The 19,061-nt window shown below is 39.2% G+C and overlaps 2 protein-coding genes and 1 non-coding gene across 8 annotated transcripts in view; 1 reads left to right on the top strand and 2 right to left on the bottom strand.

The window, feature by feature from the left end:
- The window catches only part of LOC123971841 (ATP-dependent 6-phosphofructokinase, platelet type-like), a 36,550-nt gene extending 25,387 nt beyond the window's left edge, over nucleotides 1-11,163 (bottom strand). For 2 of the 4 annotated variants that reach the window (XM_046050859.1, XM_046050857.1), the window contains exons 1-7: nucleotides 10,965-11,162; nucleotides 6,465-6,538; nucleotides 4,081-4,158; nucleotides 3,322-3,511; nucleotides 3,063-3,228; nucleotides 2,229-2,273; nucleotides 1,688-1,796 (exon numbers count right to left, since the gene is read on the bottom strand). In XM_046050859.1, coding sequence (XP_045906815.1) covers nucleotides 1,688-1,796; nucleotides 2,229-2,273; nucleotides 3,063-3,228; nucleotides 3,322-3,511; nucleotides 4,081-4,158; nucleotides 6,465-6,538; nucleotides 10,965-11,073 — 771 coding nt within the window. In that variant the 5' untranslated portion in view covers nucleotides 11,074-11,162. Of the gene's footprint in view, nucleotides 1-1,687; nucleotides 1,797-2,228; nucleotides 2,274-3,062; nucleotides 3,229-3,321; nucleotides 3,512-4,080; nucleotides 4,159-6,464; nucleotides 6,539-10,964 lie in introns of all 4 variants that reach the window. The other 2 variants (XM_046050860.1, XM_046050858.1) reach the window with 2 other exon arrangements.
- On the top strand, nucleotides 697-788 carry trnar-ucu. The gene is given in 2 exon segments: nucleotides 697-733; nucleotides 753-788. It is a non-coding gene; the product is annotated as a tRNA-Arg (tRNA).
- A 3,768-nt stretch (nucleotides 11,164-14,931) lies between the features above and the next one.
- LOC123972269 (nuclear receptor coactivator 2-like) overlaps nucleotides 14,932-19,061 on the bottom strand; it is a 51,933-nt gene continuing 47,803 nt past the window's right edge. For all 3 annotated transcript variants that reach the window (XM_046051639.1, XM_046051641.1, XM_046051640.1), the window contains exon 22: nucleotides 14,932-18,911. In XM_046051639.1, the coding sequence (XP_045907595.1) occupies nucleotides 18,900-18,911 (12 nt within the window). In that variant the 3' untranslated portion in view covers nucleotides 14,932-18,899. The remainder of the gene's footprint in view (nucleotides 18,912-19,061) is intronic.

Here is a 19,061-nt window from a genome sequence, read left to right as displayed (position 1 = left end):
TGCAGTGTTTAAAACCGTGACGGCACGAATTTTCAGCAAATACAAGCTCCATGAGCATTTTTGTTATTATTTTGCAAAAAGCGGCTCCAGCACCACCAGAGTCAACCTTTTGCAGTGTTTAAAACCATGACAGCACGAATTTTCAGCAAATGTATTTCAGCAAATAAAAGCTCCATGAGCATTTTTGTTATTATTTTGCAAAAAGCGGCTCCAGCACCACCAGAGTCAACCTTTTGCAGTGTTTAAAACCGTGACGGCACGAATTTTCAGCAAATACAAGCTCCTTGAGCATTTTTGTTATTATTTTGCAAAAAGCGGCTCCAGCACCACCAGAGTCAACCTTTTGCAGTGTTTAAAACCGTGACGGCACGAATTTTCAGCAAATACAAGCTCCTTGAGCATTTTTGTTATTATTTTGCAAAAAGCGGCTCCAGCACCACCAGAGTCAACCTTTTGCAGTGTTTAAAACCATGACTGCACAAAACTTCAGCAACGCAATGGATAGTGCATTGCACTTCTAGTCATATATCAGAGATGTCTAGTCATATATCAGAGATGTCATTCAAAGGTTTTGGGTTCGAGTCCCACCAGAGTCAACCTTTTGCAGTGTTTAAAACCGTGACGGCACGAATTTTCAGCAAATACAAGCTCCTTGAGCATTTTTGTTATTATTTTGAAAAAAGTGGCTCTAGCGCAGGCTCTGTGGCGCAATGGATAGCGCATTGGACTTCTAGTCATACATCAGAGATGTTATTCAAAGGTTGTGGGTTCGAGTCCCACCAGAGTCAATGTTTAAAACCGCGATGGCACGAATTTTCAGCAAATACAAGCTCCTTGAGCATTTTTGTAATTATTTTGCAAAAAGTGGCTCCAGTGCAGGCTCTGTGGCGCAATGGATAGCGCATTGGACTTCTAGTCATACATCAGAGATGTTATTCAAGGCTTGTGGGTTGCTTAAAACCGTGACGGCACGAATTTTCAGCAAATACAAGCTCCTTGAGCATTTTTGTAATTATTTTGCAAAAAGAGGCCGCAGAGCAGGCTCTGTGACTGCATGAATTTTCAGCAAATACAAGCTCCTTGAGCATTTTTGTTATTATTTTGCAAAAAGTGGCTCCAGTGCAGGCTCTGTGGCGCAATGGATAGCGCATTGGACTTCTAGTCATACATCAGAGATGTTATTCAAGGCTTGTGGGTTGCTTAAAACCGTGACGGCACGAATTTTCAGCAAATACAAGCTCCTTGAGCATTTTTGTAATTATTTTGCAAAAAGAGGCCACAGAGCAGGCTCTGTGACTGCATGAATTTTCAGCAAATACAAGCTCCTTGAGCATTTTTGTAATTATTTTGCACCACAGAGCCTGCTCTGTGGCGCAATGGATAGCGCATTGGACTTCTAGTCATACATAACCTGAAAACCGTGACGGAATGAATTTTCAGCAAATACAAGCTGCTGGAGAGAAGAGAATTCCAAGGAAGATGCGAAGCATTTTTAAAATTTATAAAAATGACTAATGATTAAAACGCTCAACGTTGTGATGTCTGTTAGCCATCGCCAACCCTAATTTCTACAGTGTTTATGTTGGTGTGGGTTTGTGTATCCATGTTATACATAACTATAATATTAAATAAAAATATCATTTATTTAGATCTGGTGAAAAAAATGTGATTCTGTGAGTGTGTGTACCTCAGATAATTTCTGACACATGTTGTCTTCCCAGCCATCTTCAGGAGGCATTTCTGGGATAAAAACCCAATCTGCTCCACATGCCAGGGCACTCACCAGGGCCAAGTATCTGCACACACACACACAAAATATTTAAATAAATCTTTTGAATATTTACTTCCCTGTAACAGATATGTGTTATGAAACATTTTATGTACACAACATATACAGACGGGAGTAACAAACTCATTTTTACTCGTACCTACCTAAACATACTATTGCCCTACACACACATGCATGGGCCTTGCTCAATATGAGCCATGGCTTATTCAAAGGCAAATCCAAAAGGGTAAGAGGATTTAAATTTGAATATGTATGTTTAGAATAAATTTGACTTGGTATGTTGCCTGCATTGATTTCATTGTGCTTTGTTAATGAGACTTACGTTCTGTACAAGCATATTTAACTTAAATTCCTTACATATTATGAATATATATGTTCTTATGTGTACGGTGTTGTTATCTCTCTGTAGTGCAATCTAAACACAAAGAAAAGTGCCTACCCACAGTGCCTGCCCATGACCTCCAGCACAAATGTCCTCTGGTGGCTGGAAAAACAGCGGAAAACAGAAGCAATGTCAGAAACAAGAAAAAGCACTCATCAGTGCAACCCAGTGGACATGCGACATCTATTGCATGTTTGTCCGTCTTGGAAAATGGATCTCTCCTCTCTTGCTCTGCCTGAGGTTTCTTTCATTTTTTGCCAGGTTAAAAGTTTTATCATCATCTTTCCCATATCGTCATCTGAATCAAGGATCTTAAGACAGGGGGTGTCGCGTGCTGTACAGATTGAGAAGCAAAGTTGTGATTTTGGGGTATATTAATAAAATTCACTTGACTTGACTTATCTGTTGAAACAGGTCAGTGCAGGACAGATGATTAAGACACACTCACTGAAACCTTCACCCTAAACTTAACCATGTCTAAAAATTTCTTTGAGGTTTGGGAGACCCTGAGCTGACCCTAGCTAAAGAGAGATATAATTGTGAAAGTTGGAAAGTGTTGTCCTGTCTCGCGACATGTTGTCTTTTTTCTTGTCTACTATGTTTTGTCAAAATTTATCAAGTCTGATCATGTCTTCCCATATTATATCATGTCTTGTCTCCTTATGTCGTGTCACAAATTGTCCAATTGCGTCTTGTTATATCTTGAGTTCTAGCCTTTTATGTCCTGTCTTCTTAACATCTTTTACATCATGTCTTGTATTATTTTAGTCCTCTTATGTCTTCTCTTGCTACATCTTATTTTTTTCATTATGTTTTGTCTCTATGATTGGTGGGTCACTGAGCAATTACTATGCAACTGGCTCTGGGGCTCTCCTCTCAGGTCTTGATCACCTCTGAGCCGTGGTCATGATGGCGTCCACCACCTCGATGATCCTGTGCAGTGCAGAGTCGGTGCCGATGGTCATGTCAGTGCCGCAGAAGTCATTGTCGATGGAGCCGACCATTCCAACAATGTGGAGCTCCGAGTTACTGCGGGCTGCTTCCTCATCGATCAGACCTGAAAAACATGAGCGGGAGAGAGATAAACAGTCTTTACACCTGTAAAGTAAGAGTGGTAGGGTGTCAACTGAAAGCCCTGCAGTGCGCTTACCTTGCTGGAGGAGCTCATCTAACAGGCCACTCCACTCCTCTCTGAAAAGGTTGGCTCCGGTCAGACTCCCGTCTCCACCAATCACACACAGGTTGGTGATACTGCGCTGCACAAGGTTGTGTGCTGCTTTCAAGCGGCCCTCATGGTTACGAAAGTCTTTACAGCGGGCGCTGCCGATGACTGTGCCACCCTGAGGGAAACATAAATTACAATCTGAAATCACATTATTCTCTCCTTAAATTGCTCTCCTGCTGGCTTGATTATGCTGTAAAAAAATACATTTATTTTTTTTTAAACCATTACGATACTTTCAGATCTGTTATCTATCTATTTATGGTAATATTATTTTGAGTCTTTTTTAAGGTTGCGTGGCTCATACACTGCTGGTTGTTTCTAATGTTTCTCATCTACAACATAAATATTTTTTCACTGTTTTACTGAAAGTAATCCTGACTGAGACAATTTCCAACTATGACAAACAGTGAAAATGTGTAACTCAATCACGGACTCATTTGGCTCAAAGCTAATAGCATTGTTGCCAAGTCACGTCCAACACAAGCACAAATCCTGCCGTTCCTTTACAAACAGCAATTCATGGCACTAAAATACAGAGCAATAATTATAACATCAACAGTCTTTCAATTATAGCTGAATTTGAGAGTTTCATTATTAAGACAAAATCTGGATAGTTTTATCTCAACCTGATGCAACCAGATCAAGACTGTGTGACCTGAAACAGCAACACAAAGATCTGCTCACCACTTGCAACATGCTGGAGACACTTTCCCATGTCGCTTCTCTGATGTTGTCTCCACCGTCCACCATCCCCTGATACCCCTGAGAGGAGAAACAAACATGGTAACTGTTCATTGGCTCATTTCAGACATCTACGTAAACAGTACTTATGGTTATGGGTGGTTTTCTTCTGCCACAGTAGAGGGCTGCAGCTAGCTTTAATTATTTCATCTTTAAAATATCAACAACAAAAAAAGACAAATCACACACAATCACAATTTCCCAGAGACAAAAATTACATCTTCAAATTGCTGGTTTTGTCAAACCAACAGTGGCAAATAGGGTGAGGTTTAGGGAGTCAAAGTACAGGTTTGAGGTGGTGAGAGAAGGTACAGTAAACGACTGTAAAAGACAACTGGACTGTTCTGACTCCATCCCCCATCACTCCATTGATTAGCTCCAGTCCACCAGCTCTACCTCCCCCACCTCAGCAGGTCCCTGGAGCCTTCAACAACTGCCCACTCCAGAGGCAATCCCCCCTCCCCCTACCTCAACAACGACCTTCTCCTGGGTCTCGGCTTCAATCTACCATCCCTCCGGGACCTAGAGCTGGTCTCATCAACAAGACCCAGGACCCCCACTTAACACTGACTCCCATAACCTCCCCCCTCCACAATACACTCACACTGTACATGTAAAACTTTTCTGCACTAACTAATTTAAACACAAACCATATTGTACATATAATTTATCTCTCCATGTCTTAATGTCAATTCTATATTTATGATTACATATACCTGGTATGTTTATTGGTTATTGTTAAGCACCAAAATGCCAAAGCAAATTCCTTGTATGTGTAAACCTGCTTGGGAATAAAGCAGATTCTGAATCAGCAGATGGTTTCAGCACTGTTAAATTCCACTGTTTTTTTATTCACAATGTTGTGTACACTGATCCTACCAGCCCGAGACCAAAATAAAGGCATCATGGCACGCAGCTGTCATTACACACAGCCCAGTGGTTATCCGAGGCTGAAGCGGATGACAGTGCAGCCAGTGAAGGATGAAGCCTGGCCGTGGTAATTAGATTATATTGACACTAAGACCAGATTGTCTCTATCTTGTCACTGCCCTCAACCCCATTCAAACAACATACACTATCAGTCATTCTCAAACAAACAACTGTAAGCTATTAATTAAACAGGGATTTATTGTTTTGTACTTTTCTGACATTAAACCGCTATATTTATAATTCTGTGTCAGATTACCTTTAAGTGGTGAAACTGCAGAATACTTTTATTCTTTGAATTGCTTTACCATGCATTGAACTTCAGTTTAACATGTGTGAAGCCACACTGTGTGAAACACTTTCTGAGATGCAACAAAAAGCGTTGGAGTTGTTTTAGATTTTGCATATGAGCACAGCGTAGATTATCATCTAATCATGCACAATCTGTCAAATTCTCCAAATGAGGAAATTTCATTTGAAATCACAAATGATGTTAGAATTATTAAATTAGGGTTTTGCAGAATATGTGAATAACACATTTCATTTAGGCCAAATCAAAAGACGAAAATGTTAAAAAGCAAAACCCATCCTTACCGAAATTATTATTATTATAGCTACTGTGCTACTGATCTGTATGTCACCAAACTCACATTAAGATGTCTAGCCAGGAAAAAACATGACATGGAGACAGGCCAAGAGTCCAAAATGCATAACCAGATAGAAATCAGAAAAGGGCTAAAAGGTATTAGGCAATTTAAGGAAGATATCAACAATAAAGACTTCTTTCTGCACTGTGAATAAAATGTTTTATTACCAGAGCACTCCCAAATGACAATAAATGACAGCTTTTGTTGACTCTATAGTGTTTCTTAGAGGACAGAAATGTTTCACATACACGTAATACTCCAGCGACTGTCACTCTGCAAATCTTGACATATTTCATGTCAAGATTTAAACACCTACAACATTTATTTTGGTCGCTAGTGTTTCTATTTTCCTTGGAATGTTGGCTGTAAAAGGTTCTTTAAGATAATTTTATGTTAACTTATTTCTGAAGCTATTGGGTGATTTAAAAATCAAATAAGCATTTAACTGCTTGTTTCATTGTTCTTTTAATTTCAACTAATGCTGAGTATTTTTATGATTTATGAAATCCAGACACTTTATTAAAGTTAACTGGATGTAACTATCTAAGGACAAATCCAGATGAAGCATGACTTTGGTACCAAATGCAGTTTAACATCAAGTCTTTCAGTCCAACTGGTCCAACAATCACAGCCCGACGAGGAAGTACTCGTCAGTACTAATTTGGCTCACTGTTGAGTGTGACAGATACTGCAGACTGCAGACCCGGAGGCCACGTCTGGAGCCTGAGTCATGCCTCATGACTCATGCCTCACCTCGTGGATGAAGTAGACCTTTGCTCCCACGTAGATGCCCATACGGACGACGGCCCGGACCGCCCCATTCATACCTGTTAGAGAACAGAGAAGAGTTATCAAGGAAACAGACAGTCCTTTTCAATAAGCATTTTTGTGACTGTCATGATGTGTTTTGTGATAGAAATGTACACTGTATACACTTGTTTTTTATGATGAATGCTTTATGATTCTTTCAGCTAAGAACACAGGGTGATACTTTGTCTTCTTTATCTGCTCTTTACAACATTTGTTAAATCTATCAGGGGAGAGAGCAGAGATTGCATTTGCAAATCATTAAATGAATATTGCATCGTCGTGTGAACTACTGTATATATTATAGTATTTGCTATAAATAAGAAAAGAATAGAACATCAGAAAAAGAATGTGCTTAACAGAGTTTAAATGTATATATTTCACATCTACATCTACCACTTGCAACCTTCTTGCAATCCTACTTGAAACGAGCAAAGTGACAAGTGACGGGGAGGGAGAGAACATAGTAAACATAACAGCATAAACAGGGAGTGGCAGAAACCAGACAGACCGACAGACAACAGGAGAGGTCAAAACAGAGAGAGGGAGAGACACAGAGACAGAGAGAGGAGACGAGAGTGCCCTTGAGCATCTTGTGTCGAAACACAAAGTGTCTGTCGGAGCACTTAGTGAAATTAGAAACGGCGGACTATAAATCTCAGACCGAGGCTGTGGTCTACACAGTGACCGTACAGTTTCAAGCGAGCAGACAAAGGCTGATATGCTGTGATTATAGTGATTGATTAAAAAAATGTGTTTGATGTACAACTGGCTGAGGGTGTAACTTGTTGATAGCTCCCTGACATTCTGCTTCAGCGTTGCAGCCTGCGTGCAGACTGAGGGCTGTGATCAAACTTTAAACAGCCTAATGGAGAAATTGGATATGGAAGCCAATAGTAAAAGACCACTGCAAAGAAGCTACAAATGAGAATACAGCCGCAACTAGCCTTCTGATTGTTTCCATCATCAGTTCCTATGCGAGCAGTCTTTTAAATAACCAATAAATTGTTAAGTATGCAAAATGCCAGAAAATAACAGGAAATGTCCATCATCAGTTCCCAAAGCCTGTGGTGATGTTACCAAAAGGCTTGTTTTGTTAAACACTGAAGGGCATACTGACGTGTCTTTTATAACGCAGGAGGCACGTTCGGTCTTTCTGAGCCCGGTCTCTGTGGCAGTATGAGTGCGGCCAAGCACTGAGCACAGCAGGCTCGAGCTGCCCCTCAAAGCCAACCGGGCTCTCTCTGCCAGATTCCCTCCCACTCATTGGCCCTTGTTTGCAGAACGCGTACAAGACGTGACTACTCCTTTGGTGACAGCGTCGTGCTTTAGGCCCCCGTTTAGACAGAGCATAGCACTGCAATGAATAAACTGTAGCCTCTTCATTCATTTCACTCACGGTTGGCACAAAAGCTTCTGACAAAAATGTTTAACTTTGTTTACAGTGTTTAACATTGTATTTCTACGGTGACAAAGGATAAAATGGTTCTTTGCCGAATGACAATGTTTCCAAACGCTGCGTAAAAAGCTTGCAAAAACTTTGATGAACAGCCTTGGGTTGGGGGTTGTGAAAAGGGTTTATACTCGGGTTGTAAAACTTTTTCTTCTGGCAGAGATAGCTGATTTGTGCCTGCACTAAACTAGGGCTGCAACAAACGATTTCTTTTTTCATAATTGATTAATCTGCTAATTATTTTTGCCCATCACATAAGACAAAACGTGCAGCAAATCCTCACCGGTGACATGCTGCAACTAGGGAGTGTTTGGCATTTTTGCTAGAAAGAAGGACATAAATGTGAGTGAGCAAAAAAAAAAAAAATCTTACTGGATAATTTTTTTTTTTAACAAAGATGTTACATGTTACACATATATTTCGTGCCGTGCTGGAGGCACTATTACAAAAATTATAACATTCTAATGCAGGTTATGTGTAGGATAGCTGCACAAAGGGGGGCTTTCCTGCCCAGAAGAAACACAGTATGCAAGTCTGGATTTGGTTTCAGGCAGTATTGTACACTAACAAGTGCTGATGGGATGAGCCAGTGTTGCTAAGAGACCAAGACAGTGCTGGTTGGTTGGAAAGAGTTTCAATTGGACAATATGTTTAAAAATACATTAGGTGATTTCAATGAATGACGTAAAAATGGTGATGAAGTAAAGCATCTCATCTCATGTTTGTATGTGTGTGTGTGTGTGTGTGTGTGTGTGTGTCCCAGCTGTGCTCTTGGAATAACTTTCCCTAAGGCCTGCTGCGAACCTCTCCAGTTGCGTGTCTGTGTGTGCGCCGCATGTATGCATGTACTCCACAGGGTAGCAGGGACATTTGCCTTAGTCATCATTTTTTGCACAAGATATTTTTGTATTTAATTTATTATTTCAACTATTTCTAGATAGACCAAAGCCTTATTTGTGGAACTATTGTCTATTCTATTATTATATGGGTTATTTGTTATTATTTGGATTTTTGCTAATTAATTTAATTGATGATGATAAAGAGAATTTGGGATGAAAAATTGAATATATCCTAAAACCACTGGCTGTCTTTAATCAGATTTGTGCCAGTACAGAGTAGCTAAGAAACTGTTTACATTCAGTATATTATGAACGAATGCACAAGAACCAATTTTGTATGTCCTAAAGGAACATGTTTATATGTCAGTTACTGCAGTGTTAATCAAAGTTTTCAGCTTTTGCTCTCGGGTAAAGAATAATTTTCGGCTCGTTTAATTTGAGTCAGTACCAAAGACAAACACACATACAAAATCCCTTTAAAGATAGCTCTGTTTATTGGCATGTTCGACACTGTGCACCATTTTCACGCTGGCAGCCCCGCAAGGAACAAAACATTCCGTTAGACGTTGTTACTACAAAGACTGACTCTGTTTTGCATTGATTTATTTTTAAGAATCAGGATCAGAATCAGCTTTATTTGCCTGGTATGTGTACACATATGAGGAATCTGACTCTGAATTGTACATTGCTCAGGATGTGCTTACTCAAACAATGATGCAATAATAAAATCAAACACAGGGTACAGTATAGAGAACAAACATATATATATATATATATATATATATATATATATATATATATACACTATAAACAAAAACAATATAGACAGGTTTTAGTCTTCAGATTTTCCTTCTTCACTACATCAGTGCATACCCGCTGCTGCTCACGTAGGCGGCCTTGCCTCCGTGACAGGATGGGTAAAGCAATTTATAACCATACCGGAAGTCGACAGAGTCTGCCTTCTAAATAAAAGCTTCGCAGCGCAAACTGGAAGATACGAAATTTACTGTGAAAGGTTCACTCGGAAGTGGAAAGTTTTAGTCTGGCCAGCTTCACACACGGTCCTCTCAGGACTCGTCCTCCGTGATGTGACATCACATGGGAAATTTTTACGCATCTGCAGTCATATGCGAGCCTTTTTTCCCTCAAGTTCTATTGATCAGTTTTTTTAGTTTAAACTTCTTGAAACTATATTTTATCCAAACAAATGGCATGGTGTTTATGAGCTTTGTGACGGCAACGTGTAGTGATGCCCAGAATTACAGTCCTAATGACATTTTTAAGGGTTCTTACTACAACAGGAAACCCGAGAGGTCTTCATCATTAGAGAAAACATAGGCAGCCCTAACCTAGACATTCAATAGATTTAAAATCCCATGTAGACCTGCAGCAAGACCTGAACTCCTTATGAAAATACTACAGGAATTATAGTGAGCACTGGGACTCAGATGCACGCACAAACACACATGCGCCATCGATGGTTTGCACGCAACAGATAGGTGCAATGGTGCAGGGTGCATGTTGAGGAAAAAAACACCTGATGTAAAAGAAAGTCCTTTGAATTATTCGATTCTCACGATGACTTGTTGTTATTAGTCCTGCATTCTAAATGATCCAAAAGCACAAATTCCAACCTGGACACATTTATTAGCAGGACTGGATCATCAATATTGTTTAATGTACAGTTAAGGTTCACAGCAGAATGTAACTGTAACGTAACGAGTGCTTTATCGGACAAGACTGCGGCTACACATCCATTATCGGACAGGTCTTTGGCTAACGCGCTCCTGTCATTAATCTAACGTTGACTAAACGTGGACGACAACTAATGGCAAACCTTCACCAAAAACATTGTAACGGATGTTACACAACTGCAACATCTTGGGCGGAAATGAATGTTTGATATTGAAACTAACGTTAGCTAACCCTAGCTTAATGCTTTTGGTATAAAGTAACGTTACGCGCCGCTTTGAAAAAGCAAACGTACGTTACGTTGTCTAAAACAACGACAAACAACAGTGACTTAGAGCCTATAGATGGTTCCCTCTCGTTTACTGGCAGCACTTTGCGGTCACAGTAATTAAATTGGTAACGTTAGACTCAGAAGAGCCAGCAGATCTGTCCGATATTGGAACTCTAATCACACAACGTTACCTTGGGCATCTCCTCCGCTGGTCAGCACAGCGATGGATTTACCAGCACCGGACAGATTCTCGAAATATTTCCGGGTGTCCTGCCGCTTTGGTGCTGCCATGCCAGCCATCACTATTACCTGCCAAAAAAAAAATTTAATGTACAATTCAACAAGACTGCTGCGACGAGTGTCAGTATCTGAGACGGGAGGGATACTGTAGCAGCACTGCAGTGGTTAACGCCTCATTCTTCACATACACGCCCCCTGACCAAAGACCGTAGATTAAGTAAGATGACTCACTCACTCACTACTACAACAACCATGCTCAAATACACAAGTGTGAAGTATGTGGAATATACTCAAGTTACCAACAAATTTAATATTTATATGAATATAATTATATAATTGTAATTCCTCACAGAGTGGTCAGGTTTCTAGAGTAGGAAGTCCAGCTAGCTTACCCGTGTTTAAATTACAATTTAGATGCCCAAAACAGACTATGGAGAATGACGGTAGCTCAACTGAACCACCAGCAGTGTCATCCCGCAGAGTCGGCCTGTCATAATGCTGTGGTTTGTGATATTTGACACCATCTGCTTTTAACTTTTTAAAGTAATAACACCGTTTTATTAATATTTACAATTACAAATGAAAAAGTTTAATTCACAGAAATAAGAATTTTGCTCAAATTAACATGCTTTTCTGTTAGCTTTTGCTGGCTAATTTAGCAACTTGTGCGAGTGTTTACACAAATTAAATATTAAGTAAAGTATTTAGACTCTAGACAGACCGCTATGACCTGCAAGGCTAGCCTAACCAGGTTTTTGACCCTCGCCCTTTTTATATACAGTCTATTACAGTAACATTACCTGTAAATGTAAATGTCTATGCCCTGGCTGTGCAGCTCATCAAAGGCCATCAAGTTTCCCTAACTCAGTAAGGTTAGCTTGTCACAAAGTAGGTTTTTAAAATTATAGGCTGTATCTATACTGTAGTCTATAGTTATCTCCCCTTTTCTATATAAGCGGGAACCTCTGGGTCTGGAAAAGTGAAGCCAATACGATCTTAAACCTTCCATTCAACGGCCAGCAGGGGGCGACTCCACTGGTTGCAAAAAGAAGTCAGATTGCATTAGGCTTAATGGCAAAATGCCCCTACTTCCCACTTAATTTCTCAATAATTAATTTCAATCCGTTTTCAATACACCATGTCACATTTAGAAGAAAATAGACAACGAAGTAGAGGATGCTTTAGGATGGGGCTAAAGTAACAAGTCACTACCATGGCGACCTCTCAATCAGGACAGGGGCATCTCATATCAGCTTCACAGCACCTCTGAAAAAGCTTATTAGGAGTCGGTTTGAATTTCTCCACTTAGCACATTTTGTTTTAAGCTTGTTTTTTTCCTAGCCAAAAGTAGCATCCCAGTTAATATTACAGTTACCTTGAAATTCTATGATTACGGATTTTTTTTGTTCCAAAAAAACAAGATGGCGACGGCCAAAATGCCAAACTGTCCACAAACAATGGGTGACGTCATGGAATTGGCTAGCATTAGCCAGTGGTGATGTTTGAGCAAATGTGACCTCGCAGCTAACGTGCAATGACTTGTAATAGCAGTGATTTGGTTTGAGAGGATTTTCTTTACCTATATATGTATTTCCAAATAGAGGAAACGCAGGATATTTGCTAACAGAAGAAACACATGAACATAATAAACATGTGTTACAAAAATAGCTTAATTTTTGGACAAAATATTTTAAAAACTAACAATTCAAGTAGGTTACTCAAAAGAGTTAGGGTTTACAGAAAAGAAAGAAATAACAGTGGTTGTAAAAAATTTCATGCAAATTGTGTCATGACTGAGTATGCGGTCTGGAAATAGATCCAGAGTAAGAGGTCTTCACTTTTTCTATCCTTTGGCTCTCACGACCCCTGCTTCCCAGCTAAAGCGAGCCAGCAAATGACGCAGCCCTGTGTTTTCCTGACTGGCAGTTAAATTATCTAATGGGCGTCCTGATCACGTACAGTGAAGTAAATTCCAACCAATTGCAACCGAGGCAATGTTCTTTCAGTCAGGAAATATTACACTTCACTAGCAATTCATACGTTTCTTTGGAATACAAACACTAAAACGTGAGTGTCGTAACAGCTTCAGTTGACATAATGTAAAAATAGAGATTAGATTATTAGATGAATTATGCAATTTCAGCAACAAAGAATTTAATGCACATACAAACAGCTCAGATACTTATGAAATATTTATATGGGGACTTGCAACATCTCTGTGGTTCTCAGTATTCAAATTTAAAGTATTTAAATGTTTATTTCTTATATTGTTTTGTAAAGTTATGATATTTGAATATAAATATTACCAGTACTAAACCATAATTACAGGGATGGTTTAACTACAAAAGCCACAAGTTAGACAGAATTCATGACCTTTGGTGAAGTTCATGACCTTGAGCTATTGTTCTGCTGCAAGCTTTATCGGAATGACTGTTTCCAAGCACAGCACTGCATCTCACGCCAGCCAACAGTGGTTATATTTCATAATAACATATTCATGACAAAAGAGTTTATTTGAGAGTAAGTTTTCATATATCCACTGGAGTTGCAGTGTGATTAGATTGGAAGGGCCATGCAGAGGACACAAGGTTCTGGACCAGTTTCAAGTTCAGTTTCTGCAGAGAAGAGTCTCGGCAAGGTGATGCAGTCTGTACGTCTGTGTAGCACAAATGTGCCTTCATATTATATGTGGTCAGTCCTCCTGACTAAAGAAATTTGGTTGCTCCTCACTTCTCCAAATGCAAGCCTAACATTTAAAATAAGGAACTTCTTGAGTGCAGTCTGGGTGTGTCTTTACAACCAGTTACACGGCCAAACAGTGTTTCTTATTTGACATTCGGGATTCATATCAATATGTGAGGATGCATAACAGTTTTTCAATTATGGAAAATCAGAATTTAATTTTACACCTATGGCATACCAGATGTGAATAGAAGTGTGTTATAGCTTCAACAGAGCACTGAAACAAGCAAACACTGTAGTATGTGACATTGAAGCTAAGTCAAAGTAAAATTTAAGCAGAAGATTTAAGAGGCAGTGATTTAGCAGTGTTTCCATAAAGCCAGGGGAATCCTACACTTCCCATAGTGCTGCTTGATAAACCTTCCCTGCCTGGTCCCCAAATCTTTCAAACTTAATGTTCGCAATTTGTGACACAGGCTATTTTTTATTTAATTTTTTACATGTGTAGTGTGAAGGAACAAGCCGAGATAACCCTGCTGGCAATGGCTCATCCCTTCAAAGTTTAACACGTTAAGAAAGTTGCAGGTCAAAGTTATGGGATCAGGAGTTTTTTTATTTTTGTTATCACATATAGCAGCTTAGAAGAGGTCCTGACAAGTTTATAGCGTGTGTAGTAACAGCTCTGGCAGCAGGTAAAAGGAAACAGGACCCAAGCACAGACACCAGGCCTAACAGCCCACAGTTTTGCCTTTGTGTTTTTGCATTTTATAGATAGAATATGCTAGTATATGTATGTATATGTATAAGTATATGTATTAAAAATTATTAATAATGTGACGCTACATTAATATGATAGGAACATTCGGGAGGGGAGTGATGGGAACTTTTGGGGAAATTCTTTCAACAGATGCTGGAGTATGACCATAGACTGTATATAAAAAGAATGTGGACAAATGTTTAGCTCAAATTCCTGTAAAATGTCGCCACCTGCTGCTCTAAATAGAACATTGCAGACGCAGGGAGCGAGCTGCTCGGTCACTCTGATTATTACAGTAGTTTTACCAGATTATTACAGTGATGAAGAATCATAGTGGGTGGATACTTGCATTTTCATTCATGTACATTATTCTTCATCTCAATATAGTGTATGTAGAAACAGCTGTAATGCAGAACGACCCAACGGACCGGGAGTTGATTTACTTTCTAGTGGATGAAATAAAAAGACAGAGGCAGTCCTGCTCAATAAAAATAATTTATTTACAGTGGCATGAATCATAAATTAACAAGCAGCATTGGCAAAAGCAAAATTAGTGGACAGCTTGCATAAAGTGGTGTGAACGTCAGGACTTTTGCATAATAAAAACTCTCACACTCTGAATTACACTGTATGTACTGGACTGTCACCGCTGAGATATTTAATATGAACATCAGAGATAATTTAGAGGATGATTTAGAAATTAAACTCAGAGAGTAATATTTTATTGTGTGTGTATTATGTCTCAGAAAATATTCCAAAAGGGTCAGGGAGTATGTTTTCAGCTTTACGTGATAAATAATTTACCCGTTTCTAAGATTTTTAGCACGTTAAATCTAAACCTTCTGACCTGGTTGTCTTAAACACTACCTCCCTGCCCACTGTTGTAGAAGGAATGCTTTAATTAAATATCCAGGTGATGACTGCTGGACCTCATTGTTGTTTTATGCAGATCATTACCACAAGCATGATCTTAAAGCCACCACATGTAGGATTAGAACACTTCCAACTCGGGTGCCACCCGGTGATAAAAATCACAAAACACACCGCAACCCTGAGCCCCGAAAACAAACAGGTCACCAACAAAGATCAGCTAAGGTCCAAGATTACTTAACCAAACAAAAAAACACTGTGTTAGTGAGGGCCATTCTCTCTGATGCGTTGTGCACTAACATACAGTGTAACTACAAACAAAATCATTTGCAATTTTTGCACATTGATTACAAACGCTAACAGTATTATTGTAATTTCCATGAGTTGATACACAGGTTTTTCAATGTCACTTCTTGGGAGAAAATATAAAAAATCCTAGTTGTCTAATTATTACTCCTACAATATGAAGTGGAAAAACACTCACTCAGCAGTATGTGACACATATAATCCACCTGTTATATACACTTATATACCAGACAGAGAATCACAGATCTAAGGCATTATGCTTTTCTCTTTAGCATCTTAAGGTACTTACATGAATTACAGTATTTTGCAATTGATAAAATATCCATCTATGAATTAAGAAAAGTCTTCAATAATATATGTGTACTGTTTCAGTCAAAATCAAGAGAAAATAATTCACCTTTACCTCATACATTAGGAGTCACTGTACATGAGCGTTTACATTCGCTCTTGATTGCCTTGAACCTTTGCAGAGAGTTTGCAATACAATATGCTAGTACACTGGAGTATAATTCACTGTACTGAAAGCTGAGGGGGTTCAATGCAAAATGTTCGAAAAAAAAAAAAATAGTTTTCACCATTTCATTTTGCAGTTTCAGTTTGCATTTTCACATTCTTCTTTTGGGAACAAAAGTAATCTTACATCGTTGTTACAGTGTGTGCTTAACAGATGTCTGGACCATCTGAATTTGAGAAAGAGGGATTCAAAAAAGTATATGAGACAGCACCTAATGAGAGCACCTTTCAAATTCATTTGATGAAACTATTCCCCAAATGCCAGTCCAGTCTGTAAAAGTCCATTTAACTTTGGATTCTAAAGGTTCTGAGTCACCCACGTGCTCTCTAATTTAGCATTATTAATCGGTTTGTAGGGACCATGGCAGACTTTATCCTGGGTGCAATATTCACGTCCTAGTTTTATTGTTAATTTCTCACATAGAGTAGTTAGATCATTCAAAGGGCACAGTTTCACCCGCAGAAAGACTCAATACACTTCGGACCTTTTGACTTTTTGCCCTTCAGCGTGAAAGAGGGCTTCAGCTAAATGCCTTCAAAGCAAGAGCATCTCCTGCAGGCCAGTACATCGCAACCAGAAAGAGTAATTTTAAAAAGAATCGCAGTAGCATGGAGTTTTATTACTTGTACACATATTTTTTAGAGGCAGCAATAATTACATTAGTTAAATCTGAATGGGCGGACTGAAAGTCAGTATAACATGGCTACAGTAAAACAATAACATTAACATGCTGATGTTAAGCAGGTATAATGTTTAGCACGTTTATCATCTAGTTAACATTTCCCGATGAGCACTAAAATAGTACCGCTGAGGCTAATGGCAATAGTTTTGCAGGTATTTACTCATAAACCGAACAAAACACAAACCAAACTTTTGACCTGATGATGGTGCTGGATGAAAAGTGAGGGGGATTAAAGTTATTACAGTTCAGGTAGGGAAATTAGGAATGTCTGTAGCAAGTGTCACGGCAATCCATGACTGGCATCGACATCCAGCCGCTACTAGGATGAGAAGGGTCCATCTGCAGTCTCACAGGCTACAGGCCCTCTTTACTACACGACACGCCCCCTGAAATAACTTCCTGGATTAATTTAAGCCAAACTAACCAAGCTGCGACTGTTTCGAGGATGTGTCATGTAGCAGGCGTGTCAAGTTGTACTGTGCGCCCGAGCATGTGAAAATAAGTACATGCTATTTAGATATTTTGTTTACATTTTGCCAAGAGTGCCTTTTTTCCCCCGTTGTAGTTAGCCAATTAGCTGACTTGCACTTTTGTTGTCTTGTTGCTCTTTAGCTCCACCCACTGGGGTTTATTTTAACCAATGTTTCTGCTCTCTGAGAAGTGACTCTTGCACTGGAACTCCAAACTGCTGCTTTGCAATACCACATAGGTTGAAAAGGGGAATTATAAATCTAAGTATGTACATATCTATACACATTGGCCCTTCATTCAAAAAGTCAGTACATAGGGATACAGCTCCCCTGTAACTACAGCAGTTGAAATATATTAATTTTATAATCGACATTAAAATGCACCATTTTTAAAGATTCTCTTAAAGAAAGATATCCTTGATTTTTTGTGTCATACAAAGAATCTCTAAAACTTCAAAACTATAAATACCTGTGAAATATTTTTCATAAACCATCTCATTTGACGTTTTCAGTCAGGCTCTGAAATATAACCATAATAGAGGAAATCCAGAGGTTTTGTTCACGCTAGTCAAACATTCATTTCTCCAGTGTCAAACTGTGAGACACTTTGTTTGAGCTTCACACACAAGTAAGCACATAGAAAATGTGCCATATCACAAATATACAGCTTCAGAGACTTGAGAGGATTAGAGGTGTGTGTTTTCAGTGGGAACACTTTAAGAATACATTCATCTGACCAGAGCATCCTATCAGCAAACACTGCGTGTGTGGGCCTGTGTGTAGAACCCGGGGCTAATAACTATATATCCATAATCCATATTAGTTTGCCATGGCTGCTTCCTTGCAACACTTCCTGTGTCTATTTCATATTTAAAGCTTTCCAATCAGTTCAGGGGGCATACTCCCTCCCTTTCCTTAAAGGTGTTTACTGTAAATCATCTTCTGGAAGTGTTGAGTTATACTAACAGTACCTTCACATCCAGAAAGCGCAGCAAAGTGGAGTCTGAAAACAGCATTTCTGTCAAAAAGGGAAACTCACAGCATCAGAGTGAAGAGTATAGAGCCTGATTATGTTGCACCGATGAATGATTCGGCGGAAATGTACAATATGTTTGAATTTATCAGGCATATTACTTTTGTTTTTGTAACAGCCTTGATTTGATTTTCTGAATACCAGGTTTTAAGTATACAGATAAATATAAACACGTATTGTTAAATGTGTTGGATGAAAGTAAAACACAAGGTTTCCCACAAAACCCTGAATCAACAGTGACACAATATTATTTTTGTGATTCTTGTATTGTCCTATTGTGCGTTTGCTGTCAGGATGGTTCAGATGGAAATTTTCCAATGACCTCTGACTTCATGCATAACACGGTAAAGCAGTGTGATGTAAGCCACACTGGAGTGAATGCAGTTCAGAAGGTTTTACATGTCGTGGTTGTTCTCTCGCTATAGTGCCTCTGAGCTGGCTGGCGTGGCACAGGGAGCAGTGTTTCCATCAGGTGTCCTCAATTTCTTGATGCTTCCCCATGAGCTGAGCAGTGTTGGTGTGAGTGTTTTTGCATGGGCTCCTGTGTTACCTTGTCTCAGCCACGGCTGGGGTCAGCAGAAATTCTATAAAAGACAGAAAATCAGAGTCACATTAATAATCGAGGGAAATAAAGAAAATAGATGATCCCTCACTGGGCTGAAATGTTTACCTTCTTTGACTTGAATTACTATCTTTTTATTTATAATATCTACTGTTTTTGGAAGTTTTACAGC

This window comes from Micropterus dolomieu, linkage group LG06 (genome assembly GCF_021292245.1).
Source record: "Micropterus dolomieu isolate WLL.071019.BEF.003 ecotype Adirondacks linkage group LG06, ASM2129224v1, whole genome shotgun sequence".
Taxonomy (NCBI): Eukaryota; Metazoa; Chordata; class Actinopteri; order Centrarchiformes; family Centrarchidae; genus Micropterus; species Micropterus dolomieu.
This window is presented reverse-complemented; position numbering and strand designations above follow the sequence as displayed.